Raw genomic sequence first — 19674 nt, 5'->3', positions numbered from 1 at the left:
ATATGCTACCGAAATTTATCGCACATATATATATATATAGATAGATACTGTCTTCCTACAATGAAATTTAAGAAAACTGTTGCAACATAAATCATAAATATTTTATTGAAAAGTAGCTAACGATTATTTTAATAATTATAAATTTTATTTTGTAAATAGTTGTGAAATTCAGATTGGCAACAGTGATATTTTTGGAACGTTTAATTTGTTGTTTAAAAACGATGCTAGAATTTTGAATGAAAATAAGTTGATGTAAATTTGATAATATTATCTATAATGTAATAAGATTTAGTTTTATAGTAAGTTTGTCTGCATTTTATTTTTGTTGACGCACGAGCACAACAAAACAAACCAAGGAAAGCAAAATGCAGCTAAATTTTACAGTGATTTTCAAAGATACTATGATGTCTACGACTCTAGAATAACTCCATTTTGCATAGTACTTTCAGATTAATATGTACTTATTTGCAAAGTTCGATCTCGACATATGAGTTTTTTTTTTTTTTTTTTTGTCAGTTTTAACCGGCCGCGTTTCTGGATAATATAGTTTATAATATTAAAATATTATTGGTACAGAATAAAATAAACAAAATTTTTATAATCGTTTACCTCTGGTAGATCATGATTAGGAAATTTTTCTGGTCCGATTCCAGAAGTAATGAAACCTATGCGGTGTAATGGATTTGGCACAAAAAGTTCATGAGCTGCAACCAATGATTCAATGTCTGGTGAAAAGAATTGGTCATCCAATAACGGAACTTCAAGATATTGTTTTAATTTCTCGTATGGATTTTCGAAGATTAATTTACTCTGCACACATGTTAAGCTCGAACATTTTGCGTATGCTGACAAAAGAGAATTTCTCAACATTTTTCTTTAAACAACATTTAAAAATTCCCTATTTAGCACGTTTTTCAAATAGTTTTATATTTTATGGAACTTGATTCAATAATATGTTTGTTCAAATATACGAATAGGCCATAAGATTTTTTGAAGTCTTTTTACTGGCTTACGTTATGTAATAATGGATGTTTTGCCAGCGATTCTTTAAAATAAAATTTATTTCATTCAGAAGGAAGGAAGGAATGAGGTTTGTTTTCCGGAACGGTTTCTTAGCTTGTGCCGGGTTAACAAAAATCAAAACTCAAATATCACAAAATTTGATTCAGAAATCAGTTATGCTCAATATTTGTAAACAAAACAAAATTTTCGCGGTTAAAGTTTCAAAAACTTTTTATATATTTATCGGCGTATGACTCTGCGTTTTAATGTGCAGATTGTAAACGCTCGATACATAAAATAAACATTTCTTATTTTAGGATATTACGACCAACGATTTAAAGTATTTTAAAGAAATTAAAATAAAAACACAAACTACGTCAAATCCAAGCAACGGCGAGCATCTCACTCGTTCTATTTATTATTACAATATCAATCTCGTTGCCAGATGCAACAGCAGAAAAATAGTTTCATTTAACACAAAAATAATATATAAAATATTTTTGATGCAATTACTTCAAAAACAAACATGAACAATTATAACAATTAAACAAATACAAAACATTAATAATTATTTATAATATTTAGTTACGTGTGAACCACAATAACTTGCGATGATGAGTTGCGTTACTCACAATCTGTTCCTACATCACTCCCTTGCCAGTAACGAAGTTACGTTAATTAGAAAAAAATTGAAAATGACATTTAAATTTAATATGAATAGAATGCACTAGAACAACATTTTATGCATCGTCTGTAAAACGCACAGGTCGTTTTATTTTCCTTCCACAACGTGTTTGTGTGGTTAAAGCAGGCAGTTTCTCGTCCTTTATTGAATCACTTAATGCATTCTTATGTTGCATCCTTTCAGTTGAGCCACTTCTTTTGGGTTCACAAGATGCAGGACTGTTAACAGTTGATGGCAATGGAGCATCAGAAGTGTCAAAATGTGTTAACTTATAGGCTGGTTTAATTCGATCAATAGAAATATTTACATGTTCACCTTTGATTAATAACGTGAAAAATTTTTGCGTTCGTTGTAATACTAAAAATGGTCCTTCATATGGCGGTTCTAAGGGTTTTTTTACGCGATCAATCCTAAGAAATACGTGAGTAGCTGTATTTAAATCTTGTGGAACAAAAATGTGTTGTTTGCATTTTTGCTTGGGTATTCTTGGTTTTACTAACTGCATCTGTTTTCGCAGATTATCAACAAAAGAATCTGTAATGGACACAGTTTTCGAATCTTCAAAAAACTCACCAGGTAATTTGATAGATTTACCAAATACCATTTCGGCTATTGTAAAACGACAATCGTCTCGAAGAGAAGCTCGTAAACCCATGAGAACCGTAGGCAACGACTCAGTCCATCGAATACAGTTGTGGCATCTAATGGCTGCTTTTAGCGTGCGATGTAGGCGTTCTATCTTTCCATTGCTTTGGGGATGATAAGACGTCGTATGCCGTAATTTTACACCACAAATGATTGCTAATTTTTTGAATAATTCTGAAGTAAACTGAGTTCCTCGATCCGTAACCACGAGAGAAGGTACTCCAAATCGTGTTATCCAGCATTCGTAAAAAGCTTGTGCAACAACTTCAGCAGTGATCTGTCGTAAAGGAACCACTTCCATCCAAGATGTGTGTCTATCGATGCATGTCAAACAATAGATGTATCCATCCGATGGAGAATACGGCCCAATCAAATCAATATGAATTACACTAAAACGATCATCAGGCGGTTTAAAAGTTCCAAATTCGGATTTTGTATGCCGCGAAATTTTATTTTTTTGGCAATGGAGACATGCTTGTGTCCAGTTACGAACTTCCTGTTTCAGTGAAGACCAAATGAATCGTGATGACATTTCTTTAACTGTTGTACGAATTCCGGGGTGAGCTAAACAATGGATTTGTTGAAACATCCGCATACGGAAAGGCTTTGGAATAAAAGGTCTAACCTTTGATGTAGATGTGTCGCACCATAAAGATTTTCCGGATGGAAGTTGACACTGCTTAAATTTCAAGGATTTACTGTAAAGTCGCAGTTGTTTCAGTTCGTCATCATCAGTTTGGGCGTCAGCAATTTGATCATAGTCTATAGTTGGCAGGTTAACATTAGCAATTCTCGATAATGTATCTGCGACAATATTTTCCTGACCCTTTACATGACATATATTTGTGGTAAATTGAGAAATATACTGTAAATGTCTCAACTGTCTTGGCGACGCTTTGTCGTTCTTTTGCTTAAAAGCAAAAACCAAAGGTTTATGATCAGTGAAGATTTGGAAATCTCTACCTTCCAAATAATGCTTAAAATGTTTTACGGACAAATAAATAGCCAAAAGTTCACGATCGTACGTCGAATAATTGGTTTGTGCCTCATTTAACTTTTTTGAAAAAAATGCGATAGGTTTCAACCCATCAGGTTCGTGTTGTTGCAAAACTGCTCCTATAGCCAAATCCGATGCGTCTGTGTGAAGAGACAGAGGATAATCGGAATTTGGATATGTCAACATTGCAACTTCTGCTATATCCATTTTGCATTTTTCAAATAATTTTACAGTTGCCTCACTCCAAGGCACTTTTCTCTGATCTTTCTTTTTGGCACCTTTTAAAAATTCATGAAGAGGGGCTTGAGTTGCCGCAGCATTTTTTATGTATGGACGATAGAAGTTTAGCATACCTAAAAATGTACGCAATTTTTGAAGGGTGTTTGGCAATGGATACTCTAATATGGCCTTTACTTTTTCAGGCAGAGGCCTTGATCCTTTAGCCGAAATTTTATAGCCCAAAAATTCTAGTGAATCAACTCCGAAAACTGATTTGCTGACATTTATGCGAAGCCCGTAATCATTTAAGCGTTGAAAAACTATTTTGAGATGTGAACGATGTTCTTCTGGACTAGAAGAGGCAATCAATACATCATCTAAATAAGGAAACACAAAGTCTAAATTTCGAAATACTTCGTGAATAAATCTTTGGAATGTTGCCGGAGCATTCCGCAAACCAAAACTCATTCTGTTAAATTCGTAAAGTCCAAACGGAGTAATAATAGCTGTTTTTTTCTTGTCCTCCTCTGCAACAGGAATATGAAAATAGGCCTTAAAAAGATCAATTTTAGAAAATATGACTTTGTTTGGCAAAATGTGCTGAAAATCTTCGAGTCTAGGAATTGGATATCTATCTGGGAGTGTTTGGTCATTCAACCTTCTGTAGTCTCCGCATGGTCGGAAAGATCCATCTTTCTTCGAGACCATATGCAGTGGACTGGCCCACTCTGATTTAGATGGACGAATAATATTATTGTCCAGCATAAACTTAAATTCCTGTTTGGCAGTTTCTAATTTCTTCGGATCTAATCGCCTTGCTTTAGAGTACACTGGTGGTCCCCTAGTTTCTATGTGGTGTTTTACAGTATGCTTTACATCAGAAATAAAAAAATTAGGTTTTGTAATAGATGGGTACAAATACAATAAATCTGAATATTTACAGGCACTGTACATTGTATTTACACTGACGTTTAAGGCAGGTGCAACTTTACCTTCAGTAGAGAGGTTAGTTATTCCATCAATTAATGTTTTATTCTTAACGTCAACTAACAAATGGAAACGATTTAGGAAATCTGCTCCTAAAATTGGCTGTTTGATATTTGCTATGACAAAAGGCCATTGGAATTCACGACGTAATCCCAAATCAAGGGTTAATACTTTCGTTCCATATGTTTCAATTTCAGTTCCATTTGCAGCATATAATTTATAATCACTAGTTGAAATTTGTTTTGCGGTATTGGGAATAATGCTAACATCAGCTCCACTGTCCACAAGAAAACGCAAACCCGTTGTTTTGTCAAAGACAAATAGACGGTATTTACGGCAATCTTGATTTACTTCCGCAGCAGAACTCGCCGTTAAGTCTGCTGCTGATGCTAGTTTTCCGAATTTGCATTTTCCACTCGCAAGGTTTCTTGCATTTATCGGGATGACACTTTGCTCCAAATTTATAATGATAAAAACAGTACTTACCAGCAGGATTAAATCGTTTACGAGACGCGCTGCGCCCCCGATTGTTTTGATTAGCAGCTCTGCTCCTTGAACGACTGCGTTCAAGTTGTAAGCGGTTGATTTTACGCTCTAAAGAAACAATTTGTGAACGTAAACTATTTATTTCACTATCCTGCTGTATATCACCTCTAGATGTAGCATATATTTTCCGATTCGGATGCATTTCTACAATACGGTCAGCCATTTCGGCAAGTTTTCGGATATCTTCATTGCTGACGATTAGGATATTTCGGATGGAATCCGGCATTTTTTGAAGAAATAGAGTTTTCAACACATTATCCGAAATCCCATCTGTCGCCAAACTACGCATTTTTTGAAGTAGTTGAGTTGGCCGTAAATCGCCTAACTCCATTTCTGACACGAGACGCTGAATACGTCTATTTTCGCTTTCTTTAAAGGTATTCAGCAATCTCTCCTTCTCAGCGGTATATTTATTTTCATTAGCATCAGTGACTATATCCCATAAATTTTCAACAAATCTTGGTTCCATCTGCGCAATTAAATAATGAAATTTTGTTTCCTCCGATTTAATACCACTAATGGAAAATTGCGCCTCCACTTGGTAAAACCAAATTTCTGGCTTTTCTGTCCAAAATGGAGGTATTTTTATACTAACCTTGGCTACTTCACCATTAGCTGCAGTTTCCGTTGCACTTAGTTTCGGTTCGTGTTTTTCGCTGGTCGCCATTGCAGTTCTGTTTCCGGGTCACCACTTTATCGGCGTATGACTCTGCGTTTTAATGTGCAGATTGTAAACGCTCGATACATAAAATAAACATTTCTTATTTTAGGATATTACGACCAACGATTTAAAGTATTTTAAAGAAATTAAAATAAAAACACAAACTACGTCAAATCCAAGCAACGGCGAGCATCTCACTCGTTCTATTTATTATTACAATATCAATCTCGTTGCCAGATGCAACAGCAGAAAAATAGTTTCATTTAACACAAAAATAATATATAAAATATTTTTGATGCAATTACTTCAAAAACAAACATGAACAATTATAACAATTAAACAAATACAAAACATTAATAATTATTTATAATATTTAGTTACGTGTGAACCACAATAACTTGCGATGATGAGTTGCGTTACTCACAATCTGTTCCTACATATTCTTGGTGCTGCTGAGACTGACATTTCAATAATTTTATTTCTTTTTGTTTATTTAATACTTTCATGAAATTTAAGAATTGAAAGAACTATTTTTTATTAATTTTATTCTAATAAAATATATTTTAACAATTTTTATTAGTTTATCTCATTGCCTTGTCTTTGTGCATATCAATTTATAAACAGAGATAAGAGTGGTTACTATTGTGCACTGGCCTCTAGCTGGAGTTTTCAACCACACTTCTTTGAGATAAAAGCTTTTGGTAGTTAAAGAAAAAACACGAAGTAAAACAAGTACAAAATTAGAATGGAAAGGAAGAAAGATAGTAGAAATATACTAGAGAGACAGATGAATTTAGATTGAGTACCAGAAGCAAAACAGTGGCAGGATCTAATTTGAAGAGGGATGGTGGGTAAGACTTCTTCTGCCAAATCGGGAGTCAGGACGCAGCAAAGAAGGAGAAATCAAGGCTTGCGAGCCATAATTGATGAACATAAATTTCTTTCCATCTTTCGATTTTGTAGGTCTTTTACTTTGACTTCTATCTGGGAATTCTTTAAGAAGTGATTCTCTCATAGAGATTCGAGAATTTCTTAAATTTGGGCGGGTTACATAATTACCTATTATACCTAATAAAATGTTATCATCTTTGTCATAGTTTGATGATTGACAGAAAACGCATTTTTTCAATGAAGAAAAGTGATTACGAAATAGTTTATGTAGTTAGAAAACTACGTTTTTGGACATAGTTTCAATGCTCTTTCTAACGGGTGACGTAGACGTCTGATGCAAATTGCACGCCTTGGTAATTAAATTTTGTAAATATTTTTAAATTCTTAATAATAATGATAATTAAAAACAATTCCTGTAGAAAATTCACACCTTTTTTTGTGGGAAAAAAAGTATTAAGGAATTAAAAAATTGATGGGACAGCTTTTATATTTTTATAGTTTTGATTAAATATATTTCTTATTTTTTACCAATGATTATTGTAATGAAAAGAAGTGTCAATGTCTTTTTTATTTTCATTTGTTTATTCAATATGTAAATGTATATTTAGAATATGTACTTTGATTAGTTTTTTCAAACTTTAGTCTTTATTTACATGAATTCATCTTTTCTACTTAACATCTGTCCTCTGAACACACATATGGACACAATATTTTCAGCGAGTTTTAATATTTTTGTCGGAGAACAATTTTGATTGGCAAAGCATAGAACGAATACCACATACTGTTGACGAATCTTGGAATTTGTGCATTTGATGACTTTTTTTTTACAAAGGATAGATTTACAATTTTAATTTCTTTATACTAATTTCTTAGTTGTGTTGCTCGAAACAATGAAAATAACTCCGAATGAAGTCTTTAACTCTTTAATATCGACGCAAGTTCTAAGTCACCCTCCCTTTAACACCGGGCGTTTACAGATAATACCGCCGGCGTCCTGGCATAGAGGTAGCGCGTCTTCCCCGTGATCTGGGCGTTCTGGGTTCGAGTTGCGGTTCGGGCACGGCTGTTCTTCATTTGTCCTATCTGTGAGATATGTGAATTTACTCCCCTGCAAAAAGGGGTTGTGCAAACGAATGTGATGCGTGAGTAGCTAAGACGCACTCTTGGCCTTAGTTGGCGCTACTAAAAAACAAGAGACGCACCCTCGGCTTAAAATTCTTTGACTTTATCAGCGAGTTTGTCCATGGCGCCATTAGAAAAAAACAACAGATAATAAATACCATTGTCGGCGGTAAGTTAAATTTTGCTATTTAATGTACTAAATATGTCAAGGCAATGTTTCAAGTATTTGCCTTGCAGTTTTCCAAAGCAGTTTGCATTTTACTTTTAATCTGACAATATTGTTTCGGTTATTATCATTATTATTATTTTGTTTAAGAATGACGTTTTTAGCTCACTGCTATTTAAAAAAGGAATTTTCTTATGAAATATTCATTTGAAATTTTCTATTGTATTACTAATATGCCGAATACTAATAAGAATGTTCCATAATTTTTTCCAGATTATTTAAAACGTCAAAAAATATAAATAAAATCTATTCTGTAATTTAAATTCGGGAAACTATAAACCATTGAATAATAACATATTTCTACGAATTTGAATTTACTATATTTATATATTTTTTTTTAGTCTAAAGAATTTGGCACATTGGATTTTAGGATGATTTTCATATTTAAGATAAAGTTTGACGGAACATATATATATATATATATATATATATATATATATATATATATATATATATATATATAACAGAAAATCCTGCATTTTATTTGCAAAAATTTAAACTCACTGTTCTAATATTTTTCCAAATTTTTGAAAAAAAAAATTAATATTGACTATAGAACCGGTTAAATATTGTGTATCGAATTTTACCTTTCAAACTCTATTCGTTTTGTAGTTATCATGTTAACTTGTATTCAAACAGACGGACAGACAGACTTCCTCTGAACTGATTTTGCTAAATATTTAATAGAAATCTATAAATTTGATGTAACGATTACGTATCAAATTTCATCTCTCTAGCGCAAAGCGTTTTTTAATTATCTTTATCACAGACAGACGGACATTTTTCTAATTCAGAAAGGTCTTATACATGGAGATTCGTCAAAATCACGAGTTCGAATTTTCTTTCTCTATACAACATATAAGAAATGGCAAAGAGAGGAAAACACATTTTTTCCCCCCAAAACATTTTGTTGAAGAATGTTATTACAACGGAAAAGTAGTTCAAATACTTTATGAAACTGGCTATTTTCTTTTCAATATAAACTTTGTAGAAATGTTTAATATAAAATGAAAATGTAAATAATTATAGATGTTGCTAAAAAAATTGTTGATCGATAAAGCTAATCTATTTTAATATTTCTTTTTTTTTTCCATCAACAGTGGTGTAATGTGTATTAATTGAAATTGTATGAGTAACAAGCTGGATCGATGTGCGAAATGAAAAACACACACAAATATATCTAAACAAACCCTATTGGCTGAACTTATTTCATTAAAAAATTGTTGAATAATTATTTTAAATTTAATTTCTGATAATAGATTGTTGATAAATGACATTCTTTGACTTTAGAGATATGAAGATTTTCAACTCATTAAAGGGGGGGGGAGTGTGATTAAAAATTATGAAGATGAATGACAACCTTGCTTCCAAATCACTTTTATTTTCATTTTATGATTGTAATTGAGCAACTTGTTTATGACATTGAATTTTATCAATATTTTGTTGTTACTGCTTTCTTAGTTACAGTAAAGACCGGAAAACGCTTATTGGCTTACCAAAACAAAACCACTAATTACTTCCTATTTCTGGTAAAGCTAAAAAATGACTGACGCCACTGTTGAAAAGTTGATTACAATGAATAGCAGAAATACTTCACCTCGCAACAAATGCGAAAATAAAGCGGCACCTTTGAAGTTAAATTGAGTGCGGTTTCGAAATTCCAGAGTCTATGGTTATTATAAAGTAGGTAAGAAAACTTGTATATACGTATTTTGCTTTTCATTATGCAATTAATTCAGTTCTATCAAAAGAAATAACAATTTTTTAACTCATATAAATGGAATTGCAATAAATCTTTTGATTTATTGTAATTGGTCAATGAACATTTTTATATCAAAACTTTCGAATTTCCAGTCAAAAACATATCACATAAATCATTTAATTAATAAATTACTTTAAATTAAATTTAAGAGAGTATATGTTATATATAATTTATCCCATTGTAGTAACGAGTTAATTACTATTTCTTAAAAATATAAATTCAATTTTTGTAGCAAATTATGTCTATTTATTAAAAAATCGGCGAAATTCAGTAGCATTTAATGATTCAAATTTCAGAATTGTTTTTAATACCTTTTTACCATTCATTATATATATATTTTTTTAGGAAAATTACTGATAATCATATATTTAAGCTGCAATTTTAAACAAATTCATGAAAAGATAATTGATTTCCATTGAATTGATATATAAATGTATTGTGTATACAATATGTTTTTATGAGCCACATGATATATATATATATATATATATATATATATATATATAATATATATATTCTAATAAATGCAATTATGTATTATTAACTGCTCGCCATTAGCGAACAGTAATTACCAAAAAGCCTATTAGAATGCCATCTTTGGCGTTTTTCAATTTTCGCAATTTAATGCTGAAATATGGTTAATACTCAAGCACTAGAACACTGAAAATTTGACATAAAATTACAATTGCTATTATAATATCACATACCAAGCATCAAAAGCCGTTGCTTTAAAGCATTGCGTTTTTAAGTTAATTGAATTTGCATGTTTGTGAAAGTACAGACAGTCAACTTCTGAATAAATTTAGTTCCAAATGTGACGGATATCAACGTTTTAGATATTAAATATCTGTGCCAAATCTTATTCATTTAGCTCTCTTCGTATTTTAATTAATTTTCAGACATCTGGACAGACAGACTTCATCCGAATGGAATTCATTCAAAATGTGATGAAAATCTACAAATATGGGATAAAGAATATATGTGAAATTTCAAACTTCTAGACCAAAGCGTTTCTGAATTATTGTGTTCCCAGACAGACAGACAGACGCAAGTCCAAATATGAGTTTTTCGGATTCAGGAAAGTTTGAAATGGGATATTTGTCAGAATCTCGATTTCGAACTTTTGTTCGATTACAATCATTCTCTTGGTGTATTTCGTACATGCAAAAATGCAAGAATTTCTTAAATTCTTCTAATCGTCAGACAATTTCGATTTAAAATATTTCTATTGTAACCTGTTTTTAAGAGAAATATACTATTTTGCACTGAATATTTATTTGTAAATCTAGCCAATATAGTAAGTTGTCAATACATTTACATACGTCCCCCCCCCCTCCAAAAAAAAAAACGGAACTAACTTTTATTTCTCTAAATATTGTACATAAATATACAATTCCTATTACATATTTTTTAAAAAAAATAAGTTTGGCAATTACATGAAAACACTTTGGATTCGATGGAGGCTGATAATAAGTTTAAACAAATTAAACTTTCAATATTAGAATTAATTATAAAGCAATGATTAATAAAATGTTTCTCTTACATTTATCTATAAACAAACAAAATTGTATGCTTTTATATCCTAAATTTAAAAAGATTTATGTATTTATAAATTTAAAAGGGCTTATTGCTAGTTAAGATTGAAATATTTATTATTAGAAATACAAATTTATGTAATGCAGAAAAGCTATCATGTAGAAATATTTCTCTAGTAGAGCATCGCTGAATCATCCTGAGTTGAAAGAAATTTGCTAATCAAATATTATGTTATTCATTTTGAATAATAGAGCATTTCATCTTTAACTTAATTAAGAAAGAAGAAATTTGAGAAATAGAGCCTTTAAAATATATCGGAAAAATAGAGCAATTCCGACAAAGAAAATAAATTTCTTTGCTGGCAACTGTATGCGTGATATTGAGCTATTCTAAAAAGATGATGTATTTCAGAAACAAGAAAATGTTGAAATGTAATCATAGCATAAATTTGAGATTTATGCTGCATGTAATCCTATACAGCTGCACGTTTTGGCAAATACAGTTAGAGGAATGCAAATTTGTATAGGTGTATTTTGAACAAATTTAGTTACCAGTTCAATTATTGGATCATTTTTTAAAATTTAATAAAGGTTATATAAATGCATTATTATTTTTTAATAAAGACTTTTTAATAATTTACTATAATATGCTCATTATCTCTGAAGTGTACAATGAAAGGCTGGTTTGAAAACCAGCAGAAAAAATAGTTTAAATCATTAAATTTGACTTTTAATATCTCTGAAAATTTTGCAGATAGAGACGTGAAATTGTGAATGTGTATAGATAAATGTATGAAAAACATTTGTCTAAGTAATATTTTGAATATATAAATCACAACTATTTAATTTCCATCTTGTCGAGTTAAGTAAACTTCCCGTCCTTAAAATTTAGAAACAGGTGATGGTGACCGTTGATAGCTATCAATAAATGTGAGGAAATGAGAATAAAAATTGCAGTATAGTTAAAGAAATAAAATATTTCCAGTAAAATAATTTTATGGAGTGGACTGTATCATCTCTAATAATAAGGATGAAGGCTTGCGTGTTTGTTTGTGTGCGCGCGTTGGGGCTAAACAGGTAATTTCATCATCTATAAGTACCAGAATTATCTTGGAGAGTACAAATATGCAGCTAAAAGCTAGTTAAAAAAATTAAAAATTTGATTTAAAGATTAAGTTGAATTTTAGATTTTTTCAGCAATATTTTCCAAAAATATTACTGAACCAAAATGAATTTTGAATAGTTCCAAATTTGTTTTTACACCGTTTCAATTATTATTTGTTTAATGATAACAATTTAATAACTGTGCAACGTTTTTCTGGATTTTGGCAATTTTTTTAAAATTTTTTTTTGATTGATATTTAACATTAGGGTAACAATCAGTGCTATTTAGAAATATACCAGGGCAACAATATTATATTGTTGTCCTGAAATTCAAATCGTTTTCATTATTTCTTCAAATATTTGATTGTTTTTTTTTCTCTTATTGCTAAAAGCTAAAGAAGGGTTTTGTTTAATATTTGTATAATTTACACGGCAAATAAAGAAAACGAAGTTATAATATCGCGAAATTTATCAAATAAATCAGCCGAATATTTATTTTTAATATTGCTAAGATGCCGTGATAATGGCCTCTATTAGAAAAGCGCATAAACACAACAGACAGGACTTAAATAAAACAATTAGAATAACAAAATCTTTAATATCGACAGTTTGATGAAATCATTGCTATAGAGAAATAAGATTTAATTTCAATCAAATGACAAATACCCGGCGAATCAGCTGGTCGCCAACGACGACTAATGAAAAATATGTAGCAAGATCAAATGAAGAAACAATGCTAAAGGGAGATTCCTTTCAACATAAAAAGAATCGTTGCTCTACTTATAGTGCAGTCAACTGTACTTGAACAGGGAAATAAGTATGTAACATATTTATTGGTTTGAGTTGTTGGTCCCCCTCCCCCTTCAAACAAACAAAGCACCCGGATATGTTACTAACGTTTGGGAAGATAACCGGACATTTTACTAATTGGTGCATAACGTACTGGGGCCAAATGTTTATGCACTAGATATTAACTTAAATGATATTTCGAAAAATATTTATTAAAATGTGATCTGTTTAAAAGAAATTTACTACTGATGTAATTAAATTATAAAGTGTGACTGCTCATTTTATAGGACTTTTTAATATCTAAAGTTAACTTTTTAATTCAAACTTTTCCTCAATTTAAAGCTTTTTATTTAAACCCGAAAAAAACGTTTCAACTTCTACCTTCTCCAGCCTCTTATCTAGTACTATATCTGGATGAAAACTCAGACATATTTTCAATAAAGAACTCAACAATTTAAACCAGTAAAATATTTTGTCTGGATTTTTTTTCTTCACATTTTCACTTTTTTCGTGACAATTCGACTATACTAGCGGGCCATAGTGACTTGTTAGGTGTCTGGGCTTCGGAGCCGGAATATTTCAGGTTCGAGACTCTTGTCCGCCGAAGAACCGTCGTGTAAGCGGGTTTGGTGCATGCTAACTTCATCGGGATGAAGTGTTCACCCGCTGGTGTGGTGTGAAAGTTTGGTGAGGGTATTGTGTGCCAGTTCAGGTGTCGTCTTCGTCATCTGACCGTGGTTTAAAATTACCCACTAGGTCCGTCCCAAAATAGCCCTAGTATTGCTTTAAAATGGGACATTGATATAACTAAACGTAATTATACTAGTCTATCAGTATAGCATCATGCTTTCTCTCCATTCGGGTTTTAGTAGGTCCAGCCAGATGCAGTTACAGTGTGTTCATAAAAGAATATCCCAAATGTGAAGGGCTTTAAAAGAAAGTAAAATAAAGTACAACTTTGTCGTTCTTCGGAAATTGAAAATAGCAGCTGAAAGTTTGAATTCAACATAGTTATAAGTGTTCCATGTGAACTCCTCCAGAAACACAAAGGATATTGAGGCGGTTCGATAATTTGTTCTACACTTTTTTTCAGCACGTCTGGTGTGACGCTTTGGAAAGCATCAGATATGTGTGTCATCAATTCATCGACGTCAGTTAATAACGGGGTACAAGCACCTATTGTTTCATATAGCCTCAGAAAAAAATTTGAAAATATTTTCAAAAAATTTCACTACAAATATGTAGAAAAAAGTGTGGGATGGTTTATCGTACCGCCTCTATATCCTTCGTGTTTATGGAGGAGTTCACATTGAACACTTATAACTGTGTTGAATTTAAACTTTCAACTATTATTTTCGATTTCTGAACAATGAGATGGAGCATGTTTTATTTTTTTTAGCTGCTCTATAATGTTGGGATATTCATTTGTAGTCGATCATTCTGTATAACCCTAATTTGGAGGCCCGAAGCTTGGCACGTTGTCAACAAAGTACTTAACAATAGGAAAGATAATCTTGATCCTCTTTTTGTTGTTCAGCAATACTTAAATACTGGTTCCATATTAAAAATAGAAATTTTTATATTTTTGATATAGTTATAAATGAAATGAATACTTTTGTCTACTCGGCAGTGTATTAAAATTGTTTGATACTCTGAGCCAACTTTTAATGAAGCAGTTATTTGATCTCAGGAATTTTGTCAATTATTTTGTGAGCATACCTGTGTAGTAAGTCTTTCTACACAGGTATCTGTGATTATTTTGCCTGAATATGTTTGAACTCACATTTCACCCGAGTGAATACAATGATTGAAAAAAGTCGTGGTGGCCTGGCGGTAAGGTCTCGGCTTTGGAATCGGGAGGTTTCAAGCTCGAGACCCGATTCCACCGAAGAACCGTCGTGTCAGCGGGTCTGGTGCACGTTAAATCCGTCGGGGTCAAACGTCCTCCTGCTGGTGTGATATGGAGAGGGAGTGCCAGCTCAGATGTCGTCCTCGTCATGTGACCAAGGTTCAAAATGACGAGGACCATCCCAAAATAGCCCTGTTGCTTTTAAACTGGACGTTAATATAACTAAACTAAACAGTGATTGAAAGAATGAAGTTTCGACTAAACCATAGCTATGAGGGTCTTAATGAATTAAAACGGATATCTTCGATTCGACGAGGGTTTGGGAAATAAGAAAAATTATCAACTACCTGTTATTGCTCGAAATTAAAATACTTTCATATATAATATTTTCTACGTAAAAATTAATGTTATATAAATTATGATCATACACGCACTCCATTTAATACATCGCATCACTTGATTGGTCCTTGGGCTCTTGTATTTGCCTCAAGATGAAGGGTTTGGAATGTTATTGCTTTCATGCATCGTTAAATACCCATTTTTAAACAAAAAAAAATTTTTTTTTAAATATATGAAGTTGAAGCAAAAAAAAAAAAAAAAAAGGTTGAGTAAACTAGTTATTGTTATAGTAAATAATGGTTATTAAAGTAAATAATGGTTGAGTAAATTAGTCATTGTTACCGTAAATAATAGTTGATTAAATTAGTCATTGTTACAGTAAATAATGGTTGATTAAATTAGTCATTGTTACAGTAAATAATGGTTGATTGAATTAGTCATTGTTACCGTAAATAATGGTTGATTAAATTAGTCATTGTTACCGTAAATAATGGTTGATTAAATTAGTCATTGTTACTGTAAATAATGGATGAGTAAATTAGTCATTGTTACAGTAAATAATGGTTGATTGAATTAGTCATTGTTACTGTAAATAATGGTTGATTGAATTAGTCATTGTTACAGTAAATAATGGATGAGTAAATTAGTCATTGTTACCGTAAATAATGATTGAGTGAATTAGGGTCACTATTACCCTATTTCAGACTGATTCTCTTAGATCCTTGGTATTTAATTCAGTACTTTTGAAAAATGCATGTCAAATTAAAAGTTATCATTTACTTATATCAAGACTTGCTTATAGGTACAATTTACTTATACTAGACATCTGGAAAGGAATGTTTAAATTGTTTTCAGAAAGATTGTGGAAATAAGGATTCTCACCTTTCTCTGAGCTTATGAAAGCACCTAATTAGTTGAAATGTCGCATTCCAGAATTTAAGAGCAAATATCGCGAAAGATGCATAAGATCTGGCATTTATTTATGTGTGGAAAATAATTGATTTACGAATTTCGTGATAAATGACATTTTTTTAATATTGCAAACATTTATGAATTGCAAATGCATGGCAATTTTATTAGGGTGCAGTTTTGAAGTTGCAGTTGAATAGCATTTAATTAACTCAAAGGTTTTAAAATATATATCTTTTTCTTTTTGAATGAGGGTATTTATTTAAAATATTACCAATCTATCGATTTTTAATCGGATTTAACGAGATTACATTTTAAAGGAATTAATAATAATTGAAGAAAAAAAATTGCTCAAAAACGAAATTGGTATCTGAAAAAATAAAATTTTGAGTCTTAATATGGTATTGTAATATTTTCTATAAAATAATTTTCTCTATGGTTTCTTTAGGAAAGCGGCAAAATTTTGGTTAATTTCAAATTTATCGAATATCTAATTACATTTTGAAATGCCGGCGTCCTGGCATAGGGGTAGCGCGTCTTCCCCGTGATCTGGGCGTCCCGGGTTCGAGTCCCGGTTTGGGCATGGTTGTTCTTCTGTTGTTCTATCTGTGAGATGTGTGAATGTGCCCTCCTGTAAAAAGGGGTTGTGCAAGCGAAAGAATGATGCGTGAGTGGCAAAGTCGTACTCTTGGCCCTAGTTGGCGCTGCTATAAAAAATAAGAGACGTTCCCCTCAGGCTTAAATCGCTGTCTTCGTAACAGCGGGCTTGTCAGTGGCAAGTGCCATAAGAAACAAACAACAAAACAAACATTTTGAAATAGTGACTGTAGTCTTTATCTTATCATAAAGAATAAGAGTGCAAAGCTAGGTTGAAATCAGTTTGATCCTTCAGGAGGAGATCTTGTTGCCTATCCCCTTTGGATCGAACTTCAATTCAAACCAAGTCCAACGGATCGGGGAAAGAGGGGTGCAGTAGCTTCTGAGGGTAAGGATCCATGAGCACCCGAGGGCAGAAGTCTGACTTCTAGCTCACTCACAAACCCCTTTTTACAAGGGGGTTCTTTCACACACCTCATAGATAGAATACAGGGTAAAGAACAACCATGCTCGAAGAAGGATTCGAAACCGGGACGCCCAGATCACGGGGAGAACGCGCTACCCCTAGGCCAGGATGCTGGCGGAGGAGATGTGCATTCAAACATCAATATATTCATATTAATATTATTAGTAACTCTAATAAAATGCCTTTTGTTTGGCCTCTAAAATGCCTTTTGTTCGAGCCTTTTAAACAGGGAGAAATCAGAAGTGTTTGTTGATCCATACACGAAATCTATATAAGTCACAAGAAAATATTTGTAACTAACATATATTGTTCCATTTGTATCTCTTTTTCAGATTTGAAACGATATCAGTGAAAAAAAACTCAAGCTTCAGAAATGCGGACTAGTTTGCTATTTTTCCTGGTTGCAGTTCTTTTTCTGCTCATCATCCAATTTATAGAAGCATCGCCCGTTTTGAAAAGGTCTGAAAGGAAAGTTCACTCCTTTACTCTACTTGCTGGTTTCGGCCCTCATTCTAGGCCACAGACTGGAAATACGAGATCCAAAAAAGCTGCAAAGAACAGGAAAAGCTCCAGTAAATGCCCGGAGGGTTATAAATGGGATCCCTATTTCAAAAAATGCCGAAAGCTTGGATGTGCTTTGCCAGGCTATGTGATACGTAACGGGAGATGTGTCAGAGGTTGATTTTGTATTTCTTTGGCAATAAAATAATTTCTGTTCAAATTGACTGTAAAAGTAATAAAGTTTTTTTAATTCATTTTTTTTTATAAATGTTTATGCACTGGTAAGCAATAAACAAACTGTATAAGTGCTTGATGTGTGACTAATGTATTATAAACAAATGAAGGATCAGTGGCTAAAAACACACCGTTCTTTTAAAAAAAGTACTTATTAGAAGAAGTATTAGTACTTGCTTGTTATTTGTTATAAACTTTCGGTAGGAATTTGCTTTGTTTACCGGCATTCAACAAGCATTTAAAAAAGTAATTAATGATCAATTGCAATTAACCGAAATTAAGACACACATTGTCAAATAGAATGATCCTAATATAGATCCAGATTTAACCATTAAACATTTAAACAAACTTAACCATCTATAAAAATATTCTCCAAATACCATGATCTGTTATAAAGTATGCGCCTTACCGCAGGCATTATTTTGCATTTGGATTTTAGCTTCATCTCTTTCAGGATCCAGTTATCATTTTTCCTATTTTCTAACTCTTCATCTGTTCTGTCATTAAGAACTCCGTATGTATCTTCAATGTCACTTGAAATTGCAATAGGCTTTTACGATCTAAACAATTTAGATTTCATATATATAAAGTGCCTCCCCCCCCCAAAAAAAATAAATGGAACAAACCTTTATTTCTTTAAATAATGACCTAAACATATATACTTACAATGACAAAGTTTAATTAAATATGGTGAAAAATAACATGAAAACACTTCTGATTCTCTAGAGGTTAATAATAAAAATGTAAAATATTTAATTTTTTTATGTAAAGGTATCTATCTATTAGTAAAATGTTTTTCATTTATTTATCTACTTATAACAATGTTTCTCTCTTTTGTCTACAGAGTTTGTATATGTATGTTTATTTCCAAATTGATAAAGGTTATTACAAGTTTGAATGGATATGTTCGTTTTAGAAATACAGATAAATGTAGTGAGTAAAACAATCACGTGGAAATATTTGTTTAGTATTACATCATCCAATCATCGTAATTTAAAAGAAATTTGCTAAGCATGCATGTTATTTAATTTAATTGGTAGACTGTTGCAACTTTAAATTAATTGACTAGTTAACTGTTTCGATCTCTTCGGAAAATGCATCTAATTTGTGTAATATCTAAATTGTGTCGTAAAATTTGAGCGATGACGAGTGTACTTGTCAAGCACAGAGTATGTGTAATATGAAATTATGTTGTAATGAAACGACTTTTACTTTTTTATTTCAAAAATCACATTTATTTATTTACTTTAACATTTTTTTTGCATATAAACGAAAAGAAACATAAAAAAAATATTATTTTAATTTGCTGTAAGAGAATGGTATTGAGCAAAGCATGGTACAATGCATAATAATCTTTTATTTTTTTTCCTTTGATTTCGGCTTGACCTCAAAATATTTTAAACATCTTGAAATCCATAAATATGTTTGAATTACAATTTTAGTAAAAACACAAATTACAAATTGTCACTATTTATTACTCCTGACGAATAAACTCGTCATAACGCAAAATGGTGTACTTTATGCCATGACGAGTATACTCGTCAGAAACAGTTAACTGGCTATGAAAGAAAGAGAAACTTGAAAAATTAAGAATTTAAGGTGCAATTT

General features: G+C 31.7%; 1 protein-coding gene and 1 long non-coding RNA gene across 3 annotated transcripts in view; one reads left to right on the top strand and one right to left on the bottom strand.

Annotated features, from left to right (window-relative positions):
- Nucleotides 1–19674, bottom strand: part of LOC129976663 (GTP-binding protein 8-like) — a 163814-nt gene that overhangs the window by 8403 nt on the left and 135737 nt on the right. Inside the window, exon 1 of one of the 2 annotated variants that reach the window (XM_056090357.1) lies at nucleotides 610–1341. The exons of the other annotated variant lie outside the window; for it this stretch is intronic. Within the exon in view, the coding sequence (XP_055946332.1) occupies nucleotides 610–870 (261 nt within the window). The 5' untranslated portion in view covers nucleotides 871–1341. Of the gene's footprint in view, nucleotides 1–609; nucleotides 1342–19674 lie in introns of those variants that run through there. 2 annotated transcript variants of the gene reach the window in all.
- LOC129976664 (uncharacterized) lies at nucleotides 9462–18052 on the top strand. Its single transcript, XR_008785161.1, has 2 exons — nucleotides 9462–9668; nucleotides 17664–18052. It is a non-coding gene; the product is annotated as an uncharacterized LOC129976664 (long non-coding RNA).

The sequence above is a fragment of the Argiope bruennichi genome, chromosome 7, assembly GCF_947563725.1.
Source record: "Argiope bruennichi chromosome 7, qqArgBrue1.1, whole genome shotgun sequence".
NCBI lineage: Eukaryota > Metazoa > Arthropoda > Arachnida > Araneae > Araneidae > Argiope > Argiope bruennichi.
The sequence above is the reverse complement of the archived record's forward strand: the minus strand, read 5'-3'. Positions and strand labels throughout refer to the sequence as shown.